Below are 21,406 nucleotides of genomic sequence, written 5' to 3' on the forward strand. Positions count from 1 at the left end.
GTAAAGTTTGATATTTGTTTAGTCGCTAAAAAAATCATTAAAAAAATGACTAGGTGTAGAAATTTTTGTTTTAATAAGTTAGACCAAGAATAATATTGTTACCAAGGGTTTTTAAATTCTCTAAACCAAAACTAGTCTGTTAAACAGAAACCAAACTAAATTAGGTCATACGAAAAATTTAGGTTGATTTGATTTGGATTTATTGGGGCATTAAATAAAAATTTAAAAGATGTTCAAGAATATGAGAAGCAAAAAAAAGAAAAATATAAATACTAATTCCGTATATTTTCATTTATTTTCTCTTCATCTCATAAGAAATGCATTAACTAATATATAAAACAATTAAAATTTAAAAGTATAAAATTATCACCATTTTTTTCGGGTTATCTAGATAATGAAGTGTCTTTTTCAATATGGTGTAGTGGTAGAAAGTTTGAGTTTTTTTTTAATGGAGACTCATGTTAGATCCCCACAGACAACACTTTGAGTAGGACGTGGGTGACTCCATGAAGGAAGACCGGGATTTTTGTGATCTTCGGTTTGATCCTAAGAGTGTCAGAGTTTTACCACAAGTGGCTTTTCAGGCGGGTTGGTTTTCCCCGAAACTGGAGATAACATGGAGGCACTTACGTTGTGTTCCCGAGTTCATTTAGTGATGGAAAAAAATTGAAATGAATGGAAAGAAAAAAATTGTTGTGTTCCATAGGTTTTTTTAAAAAAGAAAAGAAAGGAAATTGGAGAAAATTGTGTTCTTGAGTTTCATTAAACGAAAGGAAAGAAAACATATTGAAGGAAAATAAGAAGTAAAGAGTAAGTTTGATGGAAATGTTTTTTTTTTTAAATTTGGAAAGAAAGAAAGGAAAGGGAAAGGGGAAAAGAAAATTAAAAGAAAAATTTTCATTTATTTTATTTTCTCTTATTAAATTGAACTCGGGAAGTCGGGAATAGAGCGTTAAGGGATATGTATAGCTGGGTTGGGTCAGCTAAGAGTAGTCTTTTGCCATTGAGTCAACCCATACAGAATACCTAAACAATTCTCTGTTTTTTGGTCGTTAAAAAAATCTAGATAAAGAGGTATGCTGAAGTGTCGGCAAAGTATATGAAAAGGGCTTAAAGCTATACATGTGGTAATTTTTTCTCTAAATGTAAGGAGGATTAATTTCACACATTGAAAAACAATTACATATTTGATTTCTCATTTAATATAGTTTCAATCAAATTTTAACTTAAATAGTTTTATATACTTTATTTATTAAAAAAGTTCTTACATAATATTAAGATTTTTATAATATTGTAGTTATGTTATATTTGTTTTAAAAAATCCAACGTGTTATGTGGTATGTTGCGATATTGATTATAACGTGTCGGAAGAGGTTTGTCGCAATGTTGAATATAACGATGAGTCTAACCATATACATAACGGTGTGTCTAACTTGTAGAACGGCACACCTAAGCCTTTTGAGTTGATTTTTTTTAATAAGTTTTGTTAGCATATATTCAAACCTCCCTAATAATCCTTATATCTTGTTAGAATCATAATAACACAAAAGAACAAGGTCTACATAGTGCAAGTCTTAAAAGCATCCATAGATAATATGACATTTCAAGTTATCTTGCTCAATTGCAAAACCACAAAACACATAACATAGTAATCATGTTATTTTTTATTAATGACTGAAGAAGCCTTAATCCAGTTTTATGAATAGCGATTGAAAAAGACAGCTATTGGAGAGAAAACAACGATCTTGTGTGATAAATGTAAGAGTATTGTCAGTGAGAATTTGACACGGTTATTCAAGGTTTGATGGACATGAAAGAAGAGAAACATGCGATATGTTATCGATAAATTAGAGAACAAATGTCTGGTTTAGAGGAAGACAAAATATTGTGTTGCCTACTTATTTGAAAACATTAATAAACTCTTTTGCACAATGGTGTCTTAACTATGTCCGGCAAGAACACCTTGTGTCTAACCCTTTACAACGGCGTGTTAGCCTCGTGTCCTCGTTGCAATATTTTTATGTTTTTCATCCACAAGTTTACTCTTCTATAGGACACCTGTTATATCCTTGTGTGCACGCTCGCGTTAACCGTACATTTGGTTTGAGCAACACAGACCAAACATCTATATTCGGTCCAACACCCCAACTCATGCAACTTGTCTTGTCCATTCCCAGTAAATGACATGTCATGTTCCAATCCACATTTCCCAACATACATCGGTAACACAACCTGTGTGTAACATATATTCATTACATATACATGTATGTTTCAGTGCAGACAGAATCCATGTTTCTAGTCCATCCCATGTACTCAAGACATTATCCATTTTCAACCAATTAGGCTATGTGCCTATGTGTAGTGGAGGGGCTACAAAACGGGCGATTTTTGACACGTGGCGAAAATGGGTGATATGTGGCCCCAAAATCACCCCTCACACCAATAGTTGATAGCCACGTCATCATCACCATACACACAAGCAGGCGACATGTTTGTGTCACCCCACCCCTTGTAGCCCCTTTTATCGCCCGCGGGCGCGGTTTTCTCACCCTTGTCGCCCACATTTGTAGCCTCACTACACATAGCCTTTACAACCTTGTTTAAAACACCTAAACTTGCATAATCAAATAAAACTTGGTCCAAATCAACTTTAAGTTTACTCCTTTGGCAATGAGGTTCATCAATCAGCCAATTGTAAGCGGTTAAATATATATATGCATGGTTTTACAACTCACATTCACATGAAAACATCAGCAACAAAAAAACTACCCAACGCCACTAATCATATATTGTTTTACACATATGGGGCTTTTGTCAAGTTATCAAACTCGGCACCGATTTCCTTCATTACTTGTTTGATTCCCTCCATTGCATCAAGTTCCGAAATTATTTTTTCCTTTTTAACCAAAGCACTTGTCTTTAATTCGTCCAATTCTTTAATTTGTCTATTCATTTCTTCAATCTCCACCTCGATTATCTTATCTTGTATCTTACGTTCTTCCAGTTCCTCAGCGATCCCTTCTGACTGTTCAACCAACTTCTCGTGTTTCTCCTTTATTGAAAGGAATGAGGTTAACCGCTGTCTTAGCACCTCGACAGCAAACCCGTTGTCTTCAAGTTCTACTAGTGTTTCCAAACAGTCCTCGATTACACTTCTTGGATCATCAATTTTCAGGCTGCAAGCCTGGTCAACTGTGGTTGCAAAGTTAACCATGGCGGCAATGGCTAAGCCTTCTCGAGCGCCCTCTTTAACTCCGTCCAATAAAGGACGGAAATGTGGTTTCTGTGGAAGCTTTCGGAAGGCTTCCATTGATTCCAGTGTTTTCCAAAGAGCCATGCTTCTGATAAATGGCAAGTTTCCTAAATCCAATGGTGGAACACGTGTCCTTGATGTTGATTCCTCCACGGTTCCCTCTACAGATAGATTCAATTGTTGATTAGAAATCGTTACTGGAGAATGATTTCCTTCACACCGCCTTAAAATCGATTGATCAACAGAAACAGGCACGGTGTCCGGGGATTTCCCAACAGAAGCTTCTGGATTTGTTGTTGAATCCTTCTCCAAGCTCACATCTGCTTTTTCTTTAGATGCATTTTGATTAGAAATTGTTACTGGAGAATGATTTCCCTCACACCATTTTAAAATCGGATGATCAACAGGCACAGTGTCCAGGGATTTCCCAACAGAAGTTTCTGGATTTGTTGTTGAATCCTTCTCCAAGCTCACATCTGCTTTTTCTTTAGACGCATCTTTGGAAACTACAGAAACTGTTGAAACCAAATCAACACATTTGATTTACTCAAGAGTCCGCTCATATAAAATACCATTATTTAAAAAACATACATAAATATTTATTGGGACTAGGGGTATAAACAAGCAAAACTGCTCATGAGCTACTAAAGATCGAGCCAGAGCCCAAGCTTCACTTATAGAGTTCGAGCTGGCTTACGAGCCTAAACAAGTATATATACAAGCCAAACTGCTTATGAGCTACAAAACAACTTTTATTTAGCATTAGTATAAAAATTAACTAAATATATGATATGCTACATATATAATTTTTAACTATTAAGTATATATTAAAAAAAATTAAAAAACGTATATAAATTAATTAATAATAAACTAGCCGGGATGGAGCTTGATAAACTACTCACAAACCAAGCTAGATTTTTAGAAATAAAGCTTGAATGAGCCGAGCTAAAACTTATGTAAGTTCAGGCTTGACTCGTTTACACCCCTAAATGAGACAAACAAGCTGAGCCTGAGTTGGTGGATCATGACTGCATAATTATTATGTAATGTGATCCACCAAATTACCAAAACATATCAGGAAGTCACTAGTGTACCTTGAGCTGGAGATTCAGTATTTATATCACTGATTGCCCGTCGCTTTACTCGTTTTCCTTTCCTTGAGTTCTTTTTTGTTTTCCTTTTAAGAGCAACAGATGCAGCATCCCCTTCACTTCCCTCCTAATAAAAAAATATATATATATTCCAACCATCCAATACGATTTTTAAATGCAGGTAACAACAATTAGTGTTTTCTTGCTAGTTATTTTAATAATTTTCTCACCTGATCAACCACTGTTAATGGTGCCAATGGACCGTCTGGTTGATTCGTGTCAGTTTCAGCGACATTTGAAGTTTTTTCACCAAGCGGCTTCTGAACCGTCTTCCCTTCTGATACTGTCATCGCGTTACACTGCAAATCCAAGATAAGAGGGAGATTTTTGGTAGCGTCTTTTTTTCCTACAAGCTCTTGGGTTCTTGTTCTGAACAAGTCGACTTCTGATCCTGAAAAATGCTTTCACCTTGAGTGCTTAAAATAAAAACCCATATATGTATATAAAATTTTTTAAATACCAAATTTAAAAATATACTGAAAACTAGAATTCGATTAATCACACCCTTTGTCGAAGCTTGCAAGCTTTTAAGCTCTTTGCTTAATCCCCCTTTTTTTCTTTTAGTAACTTTTGTTGAAGCTTTCATTTCAGTATTTCTTTCTCTTTTCTCTTGGTCAGTCATTTCACTCACTTCAGAGTCAAGGTTCTCAGATTGACCATCAGAAAGTTGTTTCTTTTTTGTACTTGAATCAGCATTAACAATTTCATCACTTGGTGAGGTCTCACCATTGCTATCAACATTTTTTTGTGTTTTTCCTTCCACTATTGATGTTGCAACAGGAGACTGTTTACCGATGGTAGGTATTGTCTGCTCAATCTGATTAGCTATCAAAGAATCAGTTGTCCCCACAGCCGTGCCACCCTTCACAGAATTAATATTCGCATGATTATAATAAAACAGTGTGCAAAAGAAAATTTATAAAACTTGAACCGCCACAAAGCAGATCTAAGTTCAATGCATAAGCATACACACACACACATGCACGTATAGAAGGGTTCTACGCAGAAGACGGTTTTTCTGCAACTATAGAACAAACAAAATAGTACATTCATTTTTCAATTTTAGAAAACGTTATATTACAAGGAAATGGTTAAAATGCAAAGTTTACTCATTTCTTTTAACATTCCTAGATAAATACATAAACAAAATTCTATCGAACCTACACATGTGTAGGTAATGTTTGAATGTGAGAGAAAATACGCGCAAACAAATTAATTTAATGGTTTTTTTTTATGGATATAAACAGACATTCGTATGTAACAAGTAAAAGTTTTTAGAAAAATATGAAACATTAATAGAAAAAGTAAACGATTTAGATTTGTTCTTTATGTTCTCGCAATAACATGGTCTTCTGTAATGAACCTCTCCCTATGTGTGTGTGTGTGTGTGTGTGAGAAGTCAATTCCCGGCCTTGAACACTAAATGAAGAGATAAACAAGACCACTCATTATTTAATCAATATTTAACTCACCACTTTCTTTTCGTGAGAAAGATTCTCAGTTTTACTAGAGGCTTGGTCAGTCATTCCATTCACTTCAGAGTCAAAGCCTTCAGATTGACCAACAGATGGGGGCATCTTATGTTTCTTCAATATTATTGTTGGATTCAAAGGCTGTGGCTGTTTACCTATCAAGGAATGAGTTGTCCTCATAGCCATGCCACCCTTCACACAATTAATATTCACACGATTATAACTAATCAGTTTGCATAATATATACAAAAAAGAGAAGTCCCCCCCCCCCTCTCTTCTCCTCTCTAACAGTAAGTGAAGGGATAAACAAAACCAAATATTGCTTATTTGATATTCAACTCACCACTTTCTTTCCATGAGAAAGATCCTCATATTTACTAGCATCTTGGTCGGTCGTTCCACTCACTGCAGAATCAACACCTTTAGATTGACCATTAGATTGGTGTTTCTTTTTTTTAGTTGAATCAACCTTCATTACGTCGCCGCTTGGTGAGGCCTTATCATTGCTACCAAGATCTTGTCTTTTTCTCTTCATTACTGATGTTGCAACAGGCGACTCTTTACCGGTGACAGGGGTTGCCTGCTCAATCTGAGTATCTGTTGTCCTCAAAGTCATGTCATCCTTCAAAGAATTAAAACTCACAATATTATAACAATATATTGCACAAAGCGAAAACTAAAATTATAGAGCCCACGAAGAAGATCCAAGTTCAATGCATGGTAATTAGTTTTCATACAACCCTGAAGCCACTCAGTCTTATCTTGCCTATGTTTAATTAAAAAACTGAGCAAAACACCTAATGGGTAATGCCAACTTATTTGTTTGAAACATTTAGCTTAGGCGACTAAATAAAGCACCCATAACTAATTTACAATATGAATACCTGAGAAGTGTTGAACCATTTCCCCCCTTTCCACTCCATATGTGGCCTAACTTTTGAGTAAATAAATTCTCGTATGTTTTTTGTGTGTTCAAAAAGCACATGATACCTATTATCAGGAAGTACTTCGGTAATTACTCCAAACCACCACCCAAAATCATAATAAACATCAACATTTGCTGACACACCAAAATTCTTATCCTTTAGATAAGGTGGCGAGGGTCGTATATGATGGCAATCTACTGTAGTGTGAATAATTGCCTCGTTACCAGCTCCCAGCTGATACTCAACTAGAAAAGTAGAGTTGCCTGAGTTTTTTAGAACAGTTGCAGGAAACCAAACATCCCGCAGACTTTCTTTCTCAAAAGACACCTCTACTTTCTTTCCCGTAGTAAACATCCATCCCACCGTTTCCTTCCAATAATTAAAAAATAAAAAATAAAAAATCAGAAGCATTAAAGCAAACATTAGCATCATTATATAAACAACAAATATACCTTTTAAGTTACAAAATTATTATACCAAGATCAAAATGAAAGCTTGTAAAAGAAGCCGTAAACGAACTGAACCCAATCGAACAAGGTCTTGTTCATGTTCGTAACTAAGCTTTTACTGGGCAAGCAAACAGTTCACGAATACCTAACTGAACGAAATTTCTTGTCCGTGTTCGTTCATTAAAGAAATGAACTTGTTCGTGAACAGTTCATGAGCACAAACTAAGACAAACAATGTTCTATTTAAGTTGGCTAACCGAGAATGGTCAGTGTCAACAGTTCGCTCTGACTACCAAATTTGTGTTGGTTTTTCCCTAACATTCGTACTCAGAATTTAATTCAACATGCAAATTAATCACATAATACTCAGTTTTGCTTAAATCTATATTAAAATATTAGAAAAGTCACTAAAACAACTGAACAAACAAACATAAACAAACACATTATCAAACTTTCACAAACACAATTGAACAAACAAAGCCTCTATTTGTGTCCGTTCATTTAGTCAATCGAAAGAAACTCCTTCATGTCCGTTCAATTTAAAACAAACGAATAGTTCACAAACAGTTCGCCGAACGTTCAATTCATTTCCATCCATAAATACACATAAACTGATAAAATAGGACAAATTATCAAGCAACTCGAAACCGATTATAACAATTAGCCCTAAAACTTACTGTATAGTAAAGAAATCAAACAATCCCCAAAACACATATGATTTTAAACAATAACTCAATAAGCCACTAACATTGCAGTCTATTAATATAACAACAAACTCAATAAGCCAATAACACAGCCTCTATTTGTGTCCGTTCATTTAGTTAATCGAAAGTAATTCCTTGTTCATGTCCGTTCAATTTAAAACAAACGAACAATTCACAAAAAGTTCACCGAACGAACGCTCGATTCATTTCCAGCCACACATACACATAAACTGATAAAACAGTGCGGGAACTTTCAAAACTCCAACAAGGCACTACCAACAGCATAAATTATCAAGCAACTCGATACGGATTGTCACAATTAGCCCTAATACTTATACTGTATAGTGAAGAAATCAAACAATCCCCAAAACATATATAATTTTAAACAATAACTCAGTTAATCAATAACAAACCCTATCATTACCATTACTAATTACTAACTATTAATATAATATAAGTTAATAAAAACTACCTGCTTGTTCCGTTCGATCCACCTCCCACCGATCCACTCCTTATGCATCCGTAACTCCTCACACCGAAACCGAACCTCAACGCTCGGGTTCTCGAACGCAACAACGTAATTCTCATCATCAACAACACTAGTAACCACACCAGTCCACCATCCGTCTCTATAAAACGCGTCCACGTGATCATTAACCTGGAAACTGACCGGACCGGTGTGGTGAACCGGTGCCGGTCTGACGTAAGCAACGTTGGCGTACTCACGCATCCGGTTGTTCGAACCGTCTTCGGATAGAAGGTGGTGGTACTCGACGTATACGAGGCTGTTTCTGGTGGTGTGATTGGACGGCGGTGGGTAGATTACGGTGGCGGTGTACCAGGCGCCGTCGTTGGAGTTGGATATGTGTGAGCTGACTTCGACTTGTGAGCCTTTGGTTAGGAAGGAGGTGGAGGTGATAGCCATGGTGATGGTGAATTGGTACAAACAAACCCTAGGTTAGTGATTCACTGGTTTATATTTGTGTTGAAGCTGATGGCCATCGTATCATACTATCATTATATTACAACGGAAGATATTCACTACTTCACTAACAAAAGGTTACTAAGAATTTCCTATTTTATGAAATAGTCTGAATCAAATACAAATTAAACTGTTAACCGTAAAAATCAAGTAATATAATTATATTTACGAGTAGTGTAATTATAATGTACTGTAATTATTGTAGTTACATAATTATACTACTCGTAAATATAATTACACGACTTGATACTCATAATTAGCAAGTCAATTTAATTTGTATGCTAACTATCCCTAGTTTTATCATCTATGAATGTTATTTCTTTTATAGTTAAGTGAATATAAATGTTACTTTTTTAAAACTTAAAATGGAGAAGGAAATTCACACTCAACGTTGACCAAGATTTAAACATGTTACATTTACGTGACTTTTTCTATTTTCAAATGGTAGGATCTGAGAAGGTTAAGACGTAGATCCTACCATAGCTTTGCTATTTGTGGGATATACTGAGTACGATGATGATGATTTTTATTTTTAAATGAAAATATATTACTTTATGAAAACTTTAAGGTATTGTCCGTTCCATATACCGAAATGGAATTGGAATTTACATAGAATTTAGATTTGGAAATAATTGGATTTGGAATCTGAACATTTGGAATTCAACAATTTTATTCTTGATATATTTGTTTGACAAGTGAATTGGAATCTATCATCACGAATACCCCTCACATATCCAACACCCCCCCGGGCACATGTCAAGAACCCGGTTCGCGCTAGGGTCAACATCCTGGTCGCATTCGAGTCTACGGTCCGGGTCTATGTTTCATGTCGCGTCGGGTCTACGTTTGGGTCGAGGTCGACGATCCAAGTCTACGTTTGTGTCTCAGTCAAGCCGACGTTTCGGATCGACAGTTCATTCACATTCGAGTCGACACTTTGAAACACTTTTGGGTCGACGAATTGGTCGACGTTCCAACTTCCGAGTCGCGTTTGTGTCGGTTATCCGGATCGCGTTCGAGTTGACAGTCGGTAATGCGTCCAGGTCATGTCTGAGTTGACAGTACGGTCCCATTCGGTTTGACAGTCAAATCGAACGCGAGCTAACGTGGAGCGTCGAACCGAAGTGAACTGATCCAGAGAGTAGAACACGAATTGACTCGGAATGTCAAACCAAACTCAAAATGACACGGAACGTCGAATTGACCCGAAATGTCAAACCGAACTGACCCGGAGCATCAAACTGAACGCAAATTGATCCGGAGCGTCAACCTGAATGAGAACTGATCCGTATCGTCAAACTAAACACTTTTGATGCGGAACATTGAGCTGAACGCCAATTGACCCGGAGTGTTGAACCAAAGCGAAAGCTTCGAACATAAGGTGAACTAACCGGGGGCGTCGAACCGAATGCGAACCGATCCAGAGCATAACCCTAATGCGAATACACCCAAACACAATCATGTTAGTCGACCAATCGAAGATTCCAACGTATTTACTTGAATTTCTCCACGTTTTGGGAGGATTTAGAATTCCTTTATACAAAGGAATTTAAAGGAATTGAATTCCAATTCCAATTATTTGACAACCGAACACAACAAAATGGAATTAAGATTCTAATATCAACTAAACAAGCACCTTAAGGAATTGAACATTTAATGTGAGAACATGGTTTAGACAAGTGTAACATATGTACCATCAGTTAATCTGCATTAAATTTAGTTGTCTAAGTTATTACTTATTAGTTAATTACCTTTGTTTGTCAATGGCACTTGATTCAAAGCATTAACTTGGTTAATTTCCTTTGCCAGTGGCACTTGATTTCAAAGTATGAAGTGGAAATATGCTCCACATAATACCCAATTAAAAAGAATCATAACTATTTATATTTACAAATCTTACAGACTTTCTTTTTATCTTTATTTAAACAACAAAATATTCAAAAATAAAATACATTGTTGAGATAAAAGTAATCTTTTGAATGTATTCATCTTGGCTTGTTTGAGGCTACACAATCTAGAGACGAATTCACCTTTCCGCCATTGCATTCGTTACAACTGTCTTGAGCCACCGCGATAATGCAATCAAGAACGGCGTGTAGGCAAAGTAACAAGTGAGAGTCCAAGTTACTAGACCCTGTATCAATAACAAAAGCAATAAATCTCATCATAACAAGTGAGAGTTCAAGTGGTTATAAATTATAATTGCGGTTTTGATGTATAAATTACCTGACCCAAAATCTCAATATTAGCCTGAGGATAGTACCATAGGTGGAATAATCTGGATACAAAACAAACCATCATATCACTATAACTATAGATATATTGATTCTTCGAAAGAGTTGGTTGAAGTTGCTTACTTCATTACAGGAATCTCGGCAAGCGGGCAGACCAGACCAACTATGCAAGCCAGAGCGAACCCCAGCCGAGACCGGTCCAGAGCTAACCACATCAACTCAGCACCAGCAAATAGTATGTAGGCTTCCACATTATCCGCAACTCCAGCCTTGTACAGCTCAGCGTTTAGATCCAAGAACACCACCAACGCTCTGCACCCGCACTCACATCAACAATGATTTATAATTGTAAAAGTAATGAACTACATTTTCACCGAATATTGTATAATTAAATTAAATGATATAAAGCAAATAATATACGCCAAACACAAATAAAACCCTGATACTCGTATCCACAGCCCGAGAAACTGTTAATCGGAACCAGAAAATGCTTGTATCCATGGAAATATGGAACCCGAAGTCAAGCTACCCGTCCCCGAATCATTCTAATTCGTTAAGATACTGGTTATTCGTTTATGGGTAACGGATCAACCCGAAAAACTCGTACTGCATTTTATAACCTAATAGCAGTGTTCGTCCATTTAGTATTCAATCATAGATTCATTTGACTCTACGATTGGCATTCCATTGGTTTCAAGTTCTCTGGCTATTCTACTTCTAAGTTCTAATTGCTTAATTATTCTACTGATTTTTGTTAGCTCGATTTCAAGTTCGTTCGATTCTATAGGTTTTGTCTGATCGGTTATTGATCAATTTTACCGTTTTTTTGTTTGATCGTATCCATCTATTTTCTCAATACTATGGATGAGCAAATGCTACCGATTCAGTACCAACTTTTTTAGATTTCCGGGCGAGTACAGTACCAGCATTTACCGAGTTTTTGTCTTCGGTGCCAGTACCCATTTTTGCGAATTTCAGTATCAGTATTTTTGGTACCGGTACCGAGCTAATCCCTACTCAAAACTTGGACACATATTTATTGTTTGTTTATTTATTTATATATATATTTTAGTTTTCTATGAAATACTCGAACCTGATTAACCTAAACCCGAAAAGCCCGAAAGAGACTAAGGTCGGGTTTTGGTTTTAGATTTAAATTCTCAAACCCGAGAAAGTTCAAACCGAGTAAAACCGGTAATAATCTAAAATATTATACATAACAATAACATTAACAATAACAAACAACTCAAGGTGTGACTGAAATTAGTGTTACTATACACTCACATAAGAGAAGCAAGGACTTTAGGGAAACCATCATCCTGGGGAAGATCGGGTGAGAATTTATGATCGAGATAAAGTTGAAGCAGACCAAAAATGACGTAAAACGATCCAAGCAATGGAGGAACCTGCAATACAACCATCAATTAAAGATTGCCAAAAAAGAGTTTATAAAATAGAGTTCGGATCAAATATAAATGAATTAACGTGCTAAACATGATCAAGTATATACAAGTAAAATAATTATGTAATCACTCTGCTTGATTACCGCATTTAAACAGGTTAATTTCAGTTGTACTTTAGCTTATCTCTATAATAATAATAATAATAAGGAAAATTGGATTTTAATAATCCCAACTTTACGCAGTTGGCCGATAATAATCCCAACTTTGAATATAGTTGTCACTGGTCCCAACTTTCACACTATCTGTTTTTATTGAACCCCGTTAAAAAAAACTTAACGGCGTTAAGTTTTTTTCAAATTTCAAACTGATATTTTAGGGCTTTTGATCGGAATGAGTATACGAGTCGATTGATGTAAAACTTACCTCCAAACAGTGGTCCAAACGACTAAAGGATGCTTCAGTTCCGATATTTAAACTATTAATTAACAAAAATCAAGCTGTTTGAAGCGTTGTTTGGAGGTAAGTTTTACATCAATCGACTCGTATACTCATTCCGATCAAAAGCCCTAAAATATCAGTTTGAAATTTGAAAAAAACTTAACGCCGTTAAGTTTTTTTTAACGGGGTTCAATGAAAACAAATAGTGTGAAAGTTGGAACCAGTGACGACTATATTCAAAGTTGGGATTATTATCGGTCAACTACGTAAAGTTTAGGATTATTAAAATCCAATTTTCCTAATAATAATAATAATAAATAAATAAATAGAGACCCACCCAGATGTTAGGCTGAGGGGTGTGGAGCGTGAGAAAGGGCGCAAGAAGACAGCCGCTCGCGCCCCGGGGCGCGAGCACCACACCACCGAGGCGCGAGAGGGGCGCGAGCGCGGAAAAAGAGGCAGGCGCCAGGGGGTTCGCGGGACAGGTTGAGCGTGAGGGGCATGGGGAATGGTGAAAATAGCCGTTTGAAAGCTAAAATGAGTCGTTGGCTCTTAATTTTTTAAAAAAAAAAAAATTTTCTACTCCTATATATTACCCATTTTATACAACACTTTAACACAACTTCAAAAAACACCAAACTTACCCATTTCTTTATACAACACTTCCTATATATTACCCATTTCTTTCAAACTTTTTTAAAAAAACCTTTACAAAATCCTATATAATACCACTAAATCAACCCATTTTTACCATATCAAACACAACTTCAATCTCCAAACAACCCATCGTCCCATTTTTTTTTTAAAAAATAATGTCGTCGTACTCGTCTGATTCCGACTCCTCCGAAGAGGATGATTTGCTTCTTCATGTAGGGGGAGTTTTGACCGCAGCCGTGGTAATCTCTTGCAAAATCAAGCCCATCAACCCCGACTCCCGAGGGTTAGAGCACCACCTCGTGATCGTGATCGATCGGGTGCTAACGATACTTTGATGAGGCATTATTTTAGCCCTCAACCGGTATACGCGGAGTCGGATTTTCGAACTCGTTTTCGAATGAGCAGGCAATTGTTCACGCGTATAGCGAGTGATTTAGAGGCACGGTATCCCTTTTTCCAACTAAGGGAGGATGCTAGGGGTCTTCCCGGTTTTACCCCTCTTCAAAAATGCACGGCTGCTATCCGTCAACTAGCGTACGGCATCTCGTTGGACGCTTTGGATGAGTATTTACAGATGTCGAAAAGGGTTGCACGTGAATCCCTTCATTTTTTCTGCCAAGGTAAAAAACATTAATTTTACTTTTTATTAAATATTTATTACATTTTTTAATATATATTGTACGTAGGAGTCATATCGACTTACGCTCGGAGATATCTGCGTAAACCTACAACGTATGACATCCAACGCATATATGAGGTGCACGCAGAAAAACATGGTTTTCCTGGGATGCTAGGTAGCATCGATTGTACGCATGTTGGATGGGCTATGTGTCCAACGGCCTGGCGAGGTCAGTTCCACCGTGGTGATCATGAAGGGCCGACCCTCATACTTGAGGCGGCGGTGTCACAGGATCTTTGGTTTTGGCATGCTTTTTTTGGTGTTGCTGGGTCAAATAACGACCTTAATGTTATCGATCAGTCACATTTGATCAACGACCTTATCGACGGGGTTGAACCACCTCAATCTTTTGTTGCAAATGAAGAACTCTTCAAGTACGGGTACTATCTGGTCGATGGTATTTACAACGAATGGGCTGTGTTAGTTCAAGCTTTTACAGATCCAGTCGCCGACAAACGGAAGTATTTTACGAAGAAGCAAGAGTCTGCTAGAAAAGATATTGAAAGAGCTTTTGGAGCTATAAAAAAACTATATTATGTTCTGGCGAACCCGATACGTTATTGGACTCGGGAGAGGATAATGGACGTCGTCTACACGTGTCTTATCCTACACAACATGACGTTAGAAGACGAGGGCAAAGCTATATGCCAAAACTACCAAGGTGACATTCCGCCACAACCGTCCACAATCAGTGATCAACAAAAACTTCATAACATAGCAAATATCAAGAGCCGTGAGATACACGGGGATCTTCGACATGAGTTGGTTGAACATTTGTGGGCGAGGCGACCAGAGGATCTTGTATTAGATTAGTTTTATTATTAAATATTATTGTTTGTTTAATTTTTAGTATGTTTTTTTTATTATATGAATTTTCAAAAAAATGTGTGTTTTTTAAATAATTTTTGCGTTTTTTTAATAATACGTTTTTTTACTACATTTAAAAAATAATAAAAAAAAAACCGCTCGCGCCCCCTCCCGCGCCCCTCCACACCATGTCCCGGGGCGCGAGCACCACTACCAACACCCATCTTATCAACTTTCTCTCTCTGCCACACGTCACAATATTATTGGCTGGCGCCCCCACTCGCGCCCCCTCTCGCGCCCCCCACACCCCTCAGCCTTAGTGTGAAGAGGTCCGATATCGATGGAGTCGTTTTGATAAACGACAAGATTAACGTTGGAGTGGATGCCATCGAGGAGTGGGCCCAGAAGGAAGCCGCAGCCGAACAGGGCAACAGAAACTGACGGCCATATGTTCTTTTTGTTTTGTTGTTGTGTTTGATTGCTGCTGCTGCAACATGTCACTGGCTTCCGGCTGTGGCGGCGTACAGGAATCGGAAAGAATCGGGTGTAGGGGTGTACACGGACCGGACCGAACCGGACGAGAGCATGTCCGTGTCCATCCATTAAGCTTTTGACGGACAAACGGACGGTTCACGAACACTCTACCGAACGAAAATTCATGTCCGTGTCCGTCCATTAAGAAATTGAGTTTGTCCGTGTCCGTCCATGTCCGTCCGTTAATATTTTAAACGAACGTTAACTGACAATAATGGGCAAACGGACACTAATGGACAAACAAACATGTGAACATTAATGGACAACGAACACTAATGGACAAATATAAACGGTTACATATTAACACCAAGCATATATCTAAACAACTTCACATACAAATTAGGAATTACACCATATAACATTCAAATATACTTAACACTTAATATATTAACATAAAGTGGATCACTATAATATAAGAGACATCAAACATGTGTAATAATATAAAAGTGTTATTAATAACACTAGAAATTCCGCAGTTAAATTACAATGTTGGATAGATATAAACACTAACGATACCTGTCGGACATTAACGGACGTAATCGGTCGAACGTTACCGGACGTTCACGAACACTATCGAACGGACTTGGCCCTTGTCCGTGTTCGTCCGTTAAGCTTACCGAACGAAATTTTTGTGTCCATGTCCGATTCGTTTATTAAACGGACGAACATAAACGAACTTCTTGCCGAACGGACGCCCGGACGTTCGCCGGACGTCCGGTTCGCTTACAGCCCTAATCGGGTGGAAGAGCCAATGGAAATAATATTGTTGATATTGTTTGTTGTTGGAGGCTTTTCTGGCCATGTAAAAACAAAGGGACCAAATCCTTCCTCACACACCCACAAGTAGCAGTGATTATCTTTTTGAAAGTTTTAATCAATAAATTCAAAAGTTTGTCATTTTATATTCAGAAACTAATTGCTTATTAAAGATTGTGAGTGTATAAATTATAAGTTACTACTCTATAACTGATTACTTATATAAGTTATAAGGAGATTAAATAAGGAATCCTAAACACTCTTATATATTTTGATTTCATTGTTTACTAATATATGTTTCAGGGAAAATTCCCAAAATGACTCATTCATATAATGTGTTTCCAAGTTTATCCCCACTAATTCAAGTTTCCAACTTTGTCCCTTTGGTATCTCGTCGCCGACGACATGATAACAAACACCGACAATGCATTAATGAAACAAATAGGATAACGACATGTGGCCGGAATCTGTGTTGACGATGCGTTATGTTGCTAACGTAGGGTAACGGCGATGCGTTATATTGCTAACATAGGGTAGCAGGGATGCGTTATCACTAACGCATCGTGGAACCCTTGTGTTGTCATAACAAGGTAGCAGCAACATAACGCATCGTCGCTACCCTACGTTAGCAACATAACGTATCGTCAACCCTATGCTATACGTAACATAAGGTAGCAGCGATGCGTTATGTTGCTAACGTAACGTAGGGTAGCAACGATGCGTTATGTTGCTAACGTAGGGTAGCAGCAATGCGTTATTCACTAACGCATCGTCGACGGCCTATTCCGGCCAGATTCCGGCTACGTGTCGTTATCCTATTTGTTTCAGTAACGCATCGTCGGTGTTCGCTATCATGTCGTCGGCGAGGAGATAACAAAGGGACAAAGTTGGAAACTTGAATTATTGAGGATAATTTTGGAAACACATTCTTATAATGGGCTATTATGAGAATTTTCCCTATGTTTTATCTTTTTCACTGACAAAAGATTATAAGTTAAAGAATTCATTTTTAAACCGGTCGTTATGGTTACCGCCTCCATCTCACCTTCACGCAAGACAACACCGTTGCTGCCGCAGCCATCCAAGCATTCCACCGGTAACCATATACCCTACTCGCCGCCCATGCTTACCGCCCCGGCGCGATGGTTACCGCCCCAACTCTGCAAAAGCTTTGCCACGTCGGTGGCCATGTGGGCCCAACAATGGTTTTACCGCCCACAACAAGCAATCTTATTATAAAAAAGGGGCATATATAACTAGTGACATCGTAATAAACAATAAATACCATGCAAACAACACAAATAATTGACAACTCTTTAGCGTTAAATGCGTTATGTTTAGACACACTAATAACTAAATTCGTAATTTCAGACTTGTTAAATACACATACCACAAGGACTGCTAATTTACTAGATGATACATGTAGAATAGAGATTCTAAAAGACATCGTAAAAAGTAAGAGACTGTTTGTTTACATCTGAATGGAACCATTTAGATGTAAACATCTAATTCATTCAGACTGTTTGGTTGTAAACAGAAAAACATCTGAATGGTTAAAATTATGTCTGAATCATTCAGATTTACCGTTGTTGCTGAATGGGACAGATGGTTATTCAGATATGACTCATTCAAATCTGAATGAACCAAACAGCCCCTAAGTAAGACTCATATGTCTTCAACTATTTTCAAGATTCGTTGCAAACATTAAACTTTTATATTTATAATTATATTTGCATTTATGATAATTATATATTTTTTTAAATAAGCTTCTATTTTTATTGCTGATAATTATATATATTTTTATCTTCATCTGTTAACCAAAGTTTATTTTTGTAGTTAAGAAAACATATTTCATTGTACTTAGTTACTTTTTTTTAGCAGCTATATACTCGTCTATTTTTGCTCCTAAATTACTTTTAGAAAATTTACTCTCACGCCATGTCTGGTTTGTGATTGAGGCTGGTATTACCACGTGAAATAGATTATAAAATAAAATAACTAAACTAAAATATTTTTAAGTGTTTAGCCAATGGCTAGACTATTTTGATAGTTTGATAATATTCATAATATATTTTAATTATCTTTTTACAGTTTGACAATTATGGCTTATATAACTTTAGTCGGTAGTGGAAGTTAAGATTTATGAATTAGTTGTCGGATTATCTATTTTTCTCTCAAATTTTCTTTTTATTTGTGCTAAGAGATCAAGAAGAATAAAAGAATGATTAACACCAAGCAAATTAGTCCATCAAAATTATATAAATTGGATTTATTTTTTTATGACCCGGTAATTACTAATAAGTTTAAATTATAAAATAAGGCTACCACCGACGAATTACCTACGACCACCAACACAAATATATCCAAATTTGGTTGTTTTTTATGGAACAACGATAGAGTGGCAAAATGCAAGGGCGAGGTGAGGGTGTCGGTAGTTGTTAAGAGAGGAAGACGAAGCCCTTCCGTGTAGAACACTTCCTCCCCCACTATTAGTATGTTAGAAGGTCTTTTTCCAAAAAGTTTATAACAAGTTTAGTTTAGTTTGTTTCTCATTTTACAAAAGGAAGTTTAAAACATGATAGAGATCGTTTCGATACGAACAATCTCTCAATAGATCGTAGAGTGGGTTAGACTTCAAGAACAAGAAGAAACGATGATTCAACCAAATAACATTCTTATTGATTAATGAAAGAAAACAAGACATTATTTAGTTAAAACAACTATCACGAAGTTTATACACTAATGCAAAAGCTAATAAATAGGAATTATAAATTAAAGTTATCATCCAAATTACTTGCACACTCCAAGAGTTGATAACGAAGAGGTTTGTGGATCACATCCGGGACCAACTCAACGAATGTGGATGTCTAAATCGAAATAATATTTTAGGGTCTTTTTAAGACAATTGTTAAGAAAAAAAAATTGTTTCCTACAAGTTTTGAACTCATGACCTTACTTTAGTTACAACTTACCACAATACCAATACATTACTTTGAATTTACTTTACCCATTATGACATATCAATATATAATGTTTTTTGGGACTTGGAGGCCTTAATTGTAACACCCCGACCGATGGCGGATTATACATCGGGGCGCCACGTATTGTTTCATTACTCGTGACACTATTTGGGTGTCAATATTTAATAAATACATTATCATTGCGCACGCGCAGAACATGAATCGTAAGGTAACATAATTCATATCATAACTTAAAATATTCAAATAACATAATTTGTCTTGTTACATTTTTAATCTAGGTCCAAAGAAAAAGAAAACATCCTACGTGTCCTTGAGATTCCCAAAAGCAGCTACAGCAAACCTGAACATGTGTTAAAATAAAACGTCAACACTTGCGTGTCGGTGAGAAATCAAGTTTAATAGATATAAATAGATAATAACAAACACTGCGCGCAACATGTGCTTAACTGGGGTTTAACATAGGGTGTAATCAGATTGTGATCAAGCCTTAGATCATAGCTCATAGTTCAATCCGTGCTCCCAATTGAGCACAAAAACGAGAAATCATACGTGCATGTGTAAACAAAACAAGAAAACCGTAAACGATAGGTCTCCCGTGTTCATCTAATGGATCCATGAAAACTTCGGAATAGGCCGTCAAAGCGGTTAATGATTCACACATACAAATAAACAGCCAAGTAAACGTCCATAACACATGGGGTTTTGCGCACATAAATTTCATAAACAAGTTTAAGACTCAAGTTGTACGAACACATGAACATCCCAAAACGTTAAAAATAAAAGGGGATTAAGTACGAGATTACTCACCTGTAAAAGGTGTGTTGAAAGATAATGCAAGAACCAACTTTTAAACAAGCACAAGTTAACCTATAAATAAGAGGTTATTGGTTTAACGATTGGTTTTTATGTCTTGAATATATGCAGTATCGATTTTTGTTAGTTAAACAGATTAAAACAAAATATATATATTTATTTTTACCGAGATTCTGGGCAGAACAGAAGAGAAGACGGAGGCAAAGAGAGGAGTGAGGATCTTCGGCAAGAGAGCAAAGGGAGAAAGATTTGGGGAGTGTTTTAAGTGTAGTGTGTGTAGTGTTACAAGAAAATAGTTTTATTTATAGGAAAACCCTAGGGAACACAATCCCTTGAAAAGGGGAAAAGATCATATCAAATCAAGCAAAAGATATAAAAAAGTACAAGAAAACAAAAGCAAAAGATATCAAAAGATATGCCGGCAGCTGCAGGGGATGGGGAAAAGCTGACAGGTTACAGGTCAAAGCATGGGAGGTGTCAGATAAAACACTGTTCAAGACATGCAAAAGAAGATTTCAAAAGATTATGTCAGTCACTTTTTCTGTCAACCAATAGGATTGGTGCGCATGCTGCGCCGAAAGTGGCTTTTCGGACAGATGTCGGAACTGACCTACAGTGCTCAAACAAAAGATAAGATATTTCAAAAGAATACAGGCTGACCTAAACAGAAGAAAAGACTTAAGGTCTAGCGCGAGAAAACTCGAGCGCGCGCGAGGGCGAAGGCAGACAGAGAACAATCCTTAGCGCGCCGCGGGAAGAACTATAATCCTTAGCGCGTCGCGGGAAGAACTACAATTCATAGCGCGCCGCGGGAAGAACTATAATTCTTAGCGCGCCGCGGGAAGAACAACAATCCTTAGCGCGTCGCGGGAAGAACTACAAATCCTTAGCGCGTCGCGGGAAGAACTACAAATCCTTAGCGCGTCGCGGGAAGAACTACCATTCTTAGCGCGCTGTGTGAACAGTTCGCCTCGCGTATCGCAGGAACAACTGGTCTTCACGCAGGCTTCCTTGTAAGGAGTCTGGCGCGTGGAGCTGCGCAGACATCCTTAGGCGGGAAGAACCAAAGGACAAGCAAAGAGTTAAGAGAAAAAGGGGTTCAGGCTTAAGGGTTAAGCAGAGGGACGGGACGGCGACAAGAGAGAAAAAGAGGCGGGACGGCGACAA

The 21,406-nt window shown here is 37.2% G+C and overlaps 2 protein-coding genes across 2 annotated transcripts; both read right to left on the reverse strand.

Annotated features, from left to right (window-relative positions):
• Window positions 1-1,902: 1,902 nt before the first annotated feature.
• Window positions 1,903-8,891, reverse strand: LOC143616110 (DUF724 domain-containing protein 6-like). The gene is made up of 8 exons (XM_077089047.1): window positions 8,397-8,891; window positions 6,761-7,254; window positions 6,220-6,498; window positions 4,909-5,266; window positions 4,575-4,795; window positions 4,348-4,471; window positions 2,593-3,768; window positions 1,903-2,344 (listed from the first exon to the last, which is right to left on the reverse strand). Exons 1-7 carry the CDS (start codon window positions 8,878-8,880, stop codon window positions 2,795-2,797), a joined length of 2,934 nt encoding a protein of 977 aa, XP_076945162.1. The 5' UTR covers window positions 8,881-8,891; the 3' UTR covers window positions 1,903-2,344; window positions 2,593-2,794.
• Window positions 8,892-10,937: 2,046 nt separating this feature from the next.
• LOC143616099 (uncharacterized) lies at window positions 10,938-17,635 on the reverse strand. Its single transcript, XM_077089038.1, has 5 exons — window positions 17,576-17,635; window positions 12,456-12,577; window positions 11,295-11,483; window positions 11,164-11,215; window positions 10,938-11,071 (listed from the first exon to the last, which is right to left on the reverse strand). Exons 1-5 carry the CDS (start codon window positions 17,633-17,635, stop codon window positions 10,964-10,966), a joined length of 531 nt encoding a protein of 176 aa, XP_076945153.1. The 3' UTR covers window positions 10,938-10,963.
• Between the last annotated feature and the right edge of the window lie 3,771 nt (window positions 17,636-21,406).

The sequence above is a fragment of the Bidens hawaiensis genome, unplaced genomic scaffold (assembly GCF_021521415.1).
Source record: "Bidens hawaiensis isolate Kalapana, Puna unplaced genomic scaffold, B.hawaiensis_p1.1 tig00045753_1, whole genome shotgun sequence".
In the NCBI taxonomy this organism is placed as follows: domain Eukaryota; kingdom Viridiplantae; phylum Streptophyta; class Magnoliopsida; order Asterales; family Asteraceae; genus Bidens; species Bidens hawaiensis.

Coding starts and splice junctions, on each gene's coding strand:
- LOC143616110 (XM_077089047.1), bottom strand. CDS start 8,880: ATGGCTATCACCTCCACCTCCTTCCTAACCAAAGGCTCACAAGTCGAA. Junction 7,255..8,396: donor TAACTTATATTATATTAATA/GTTAGTAATTAG, acceptor GTAACTTAAAAG/GTATATTTGTTGTTTATATA. Junction 4,472..4,574: donor CATTAACAGTGGTTGATCAG/GTGAGAAAATTA, acceptor TTTTTTTATTAG/GAGGGAAGTGAAGGGGATGC.
- LOC143616099 (XM_077089038.1), bottom strand. CDS start 17,635: ATGGCCACCGACGTGGCAAAGCTTTTGCAGAGTTGGGGCGGTAACCAT. Junction 12,578..17,575: donor GTAACCATCGCGCCGGGGCG/GTAAGCATGGGC, acceptor GTTGTATTGCAG/GTTCCTCCATTGCTTGGATC. Junction 11,072..11,163: donor ATATTGAGATTTTGGGTCAG/GTAATTTATACA, acceptor TTATTGATACAG/GGTCTAGTAACTTGGACTCT.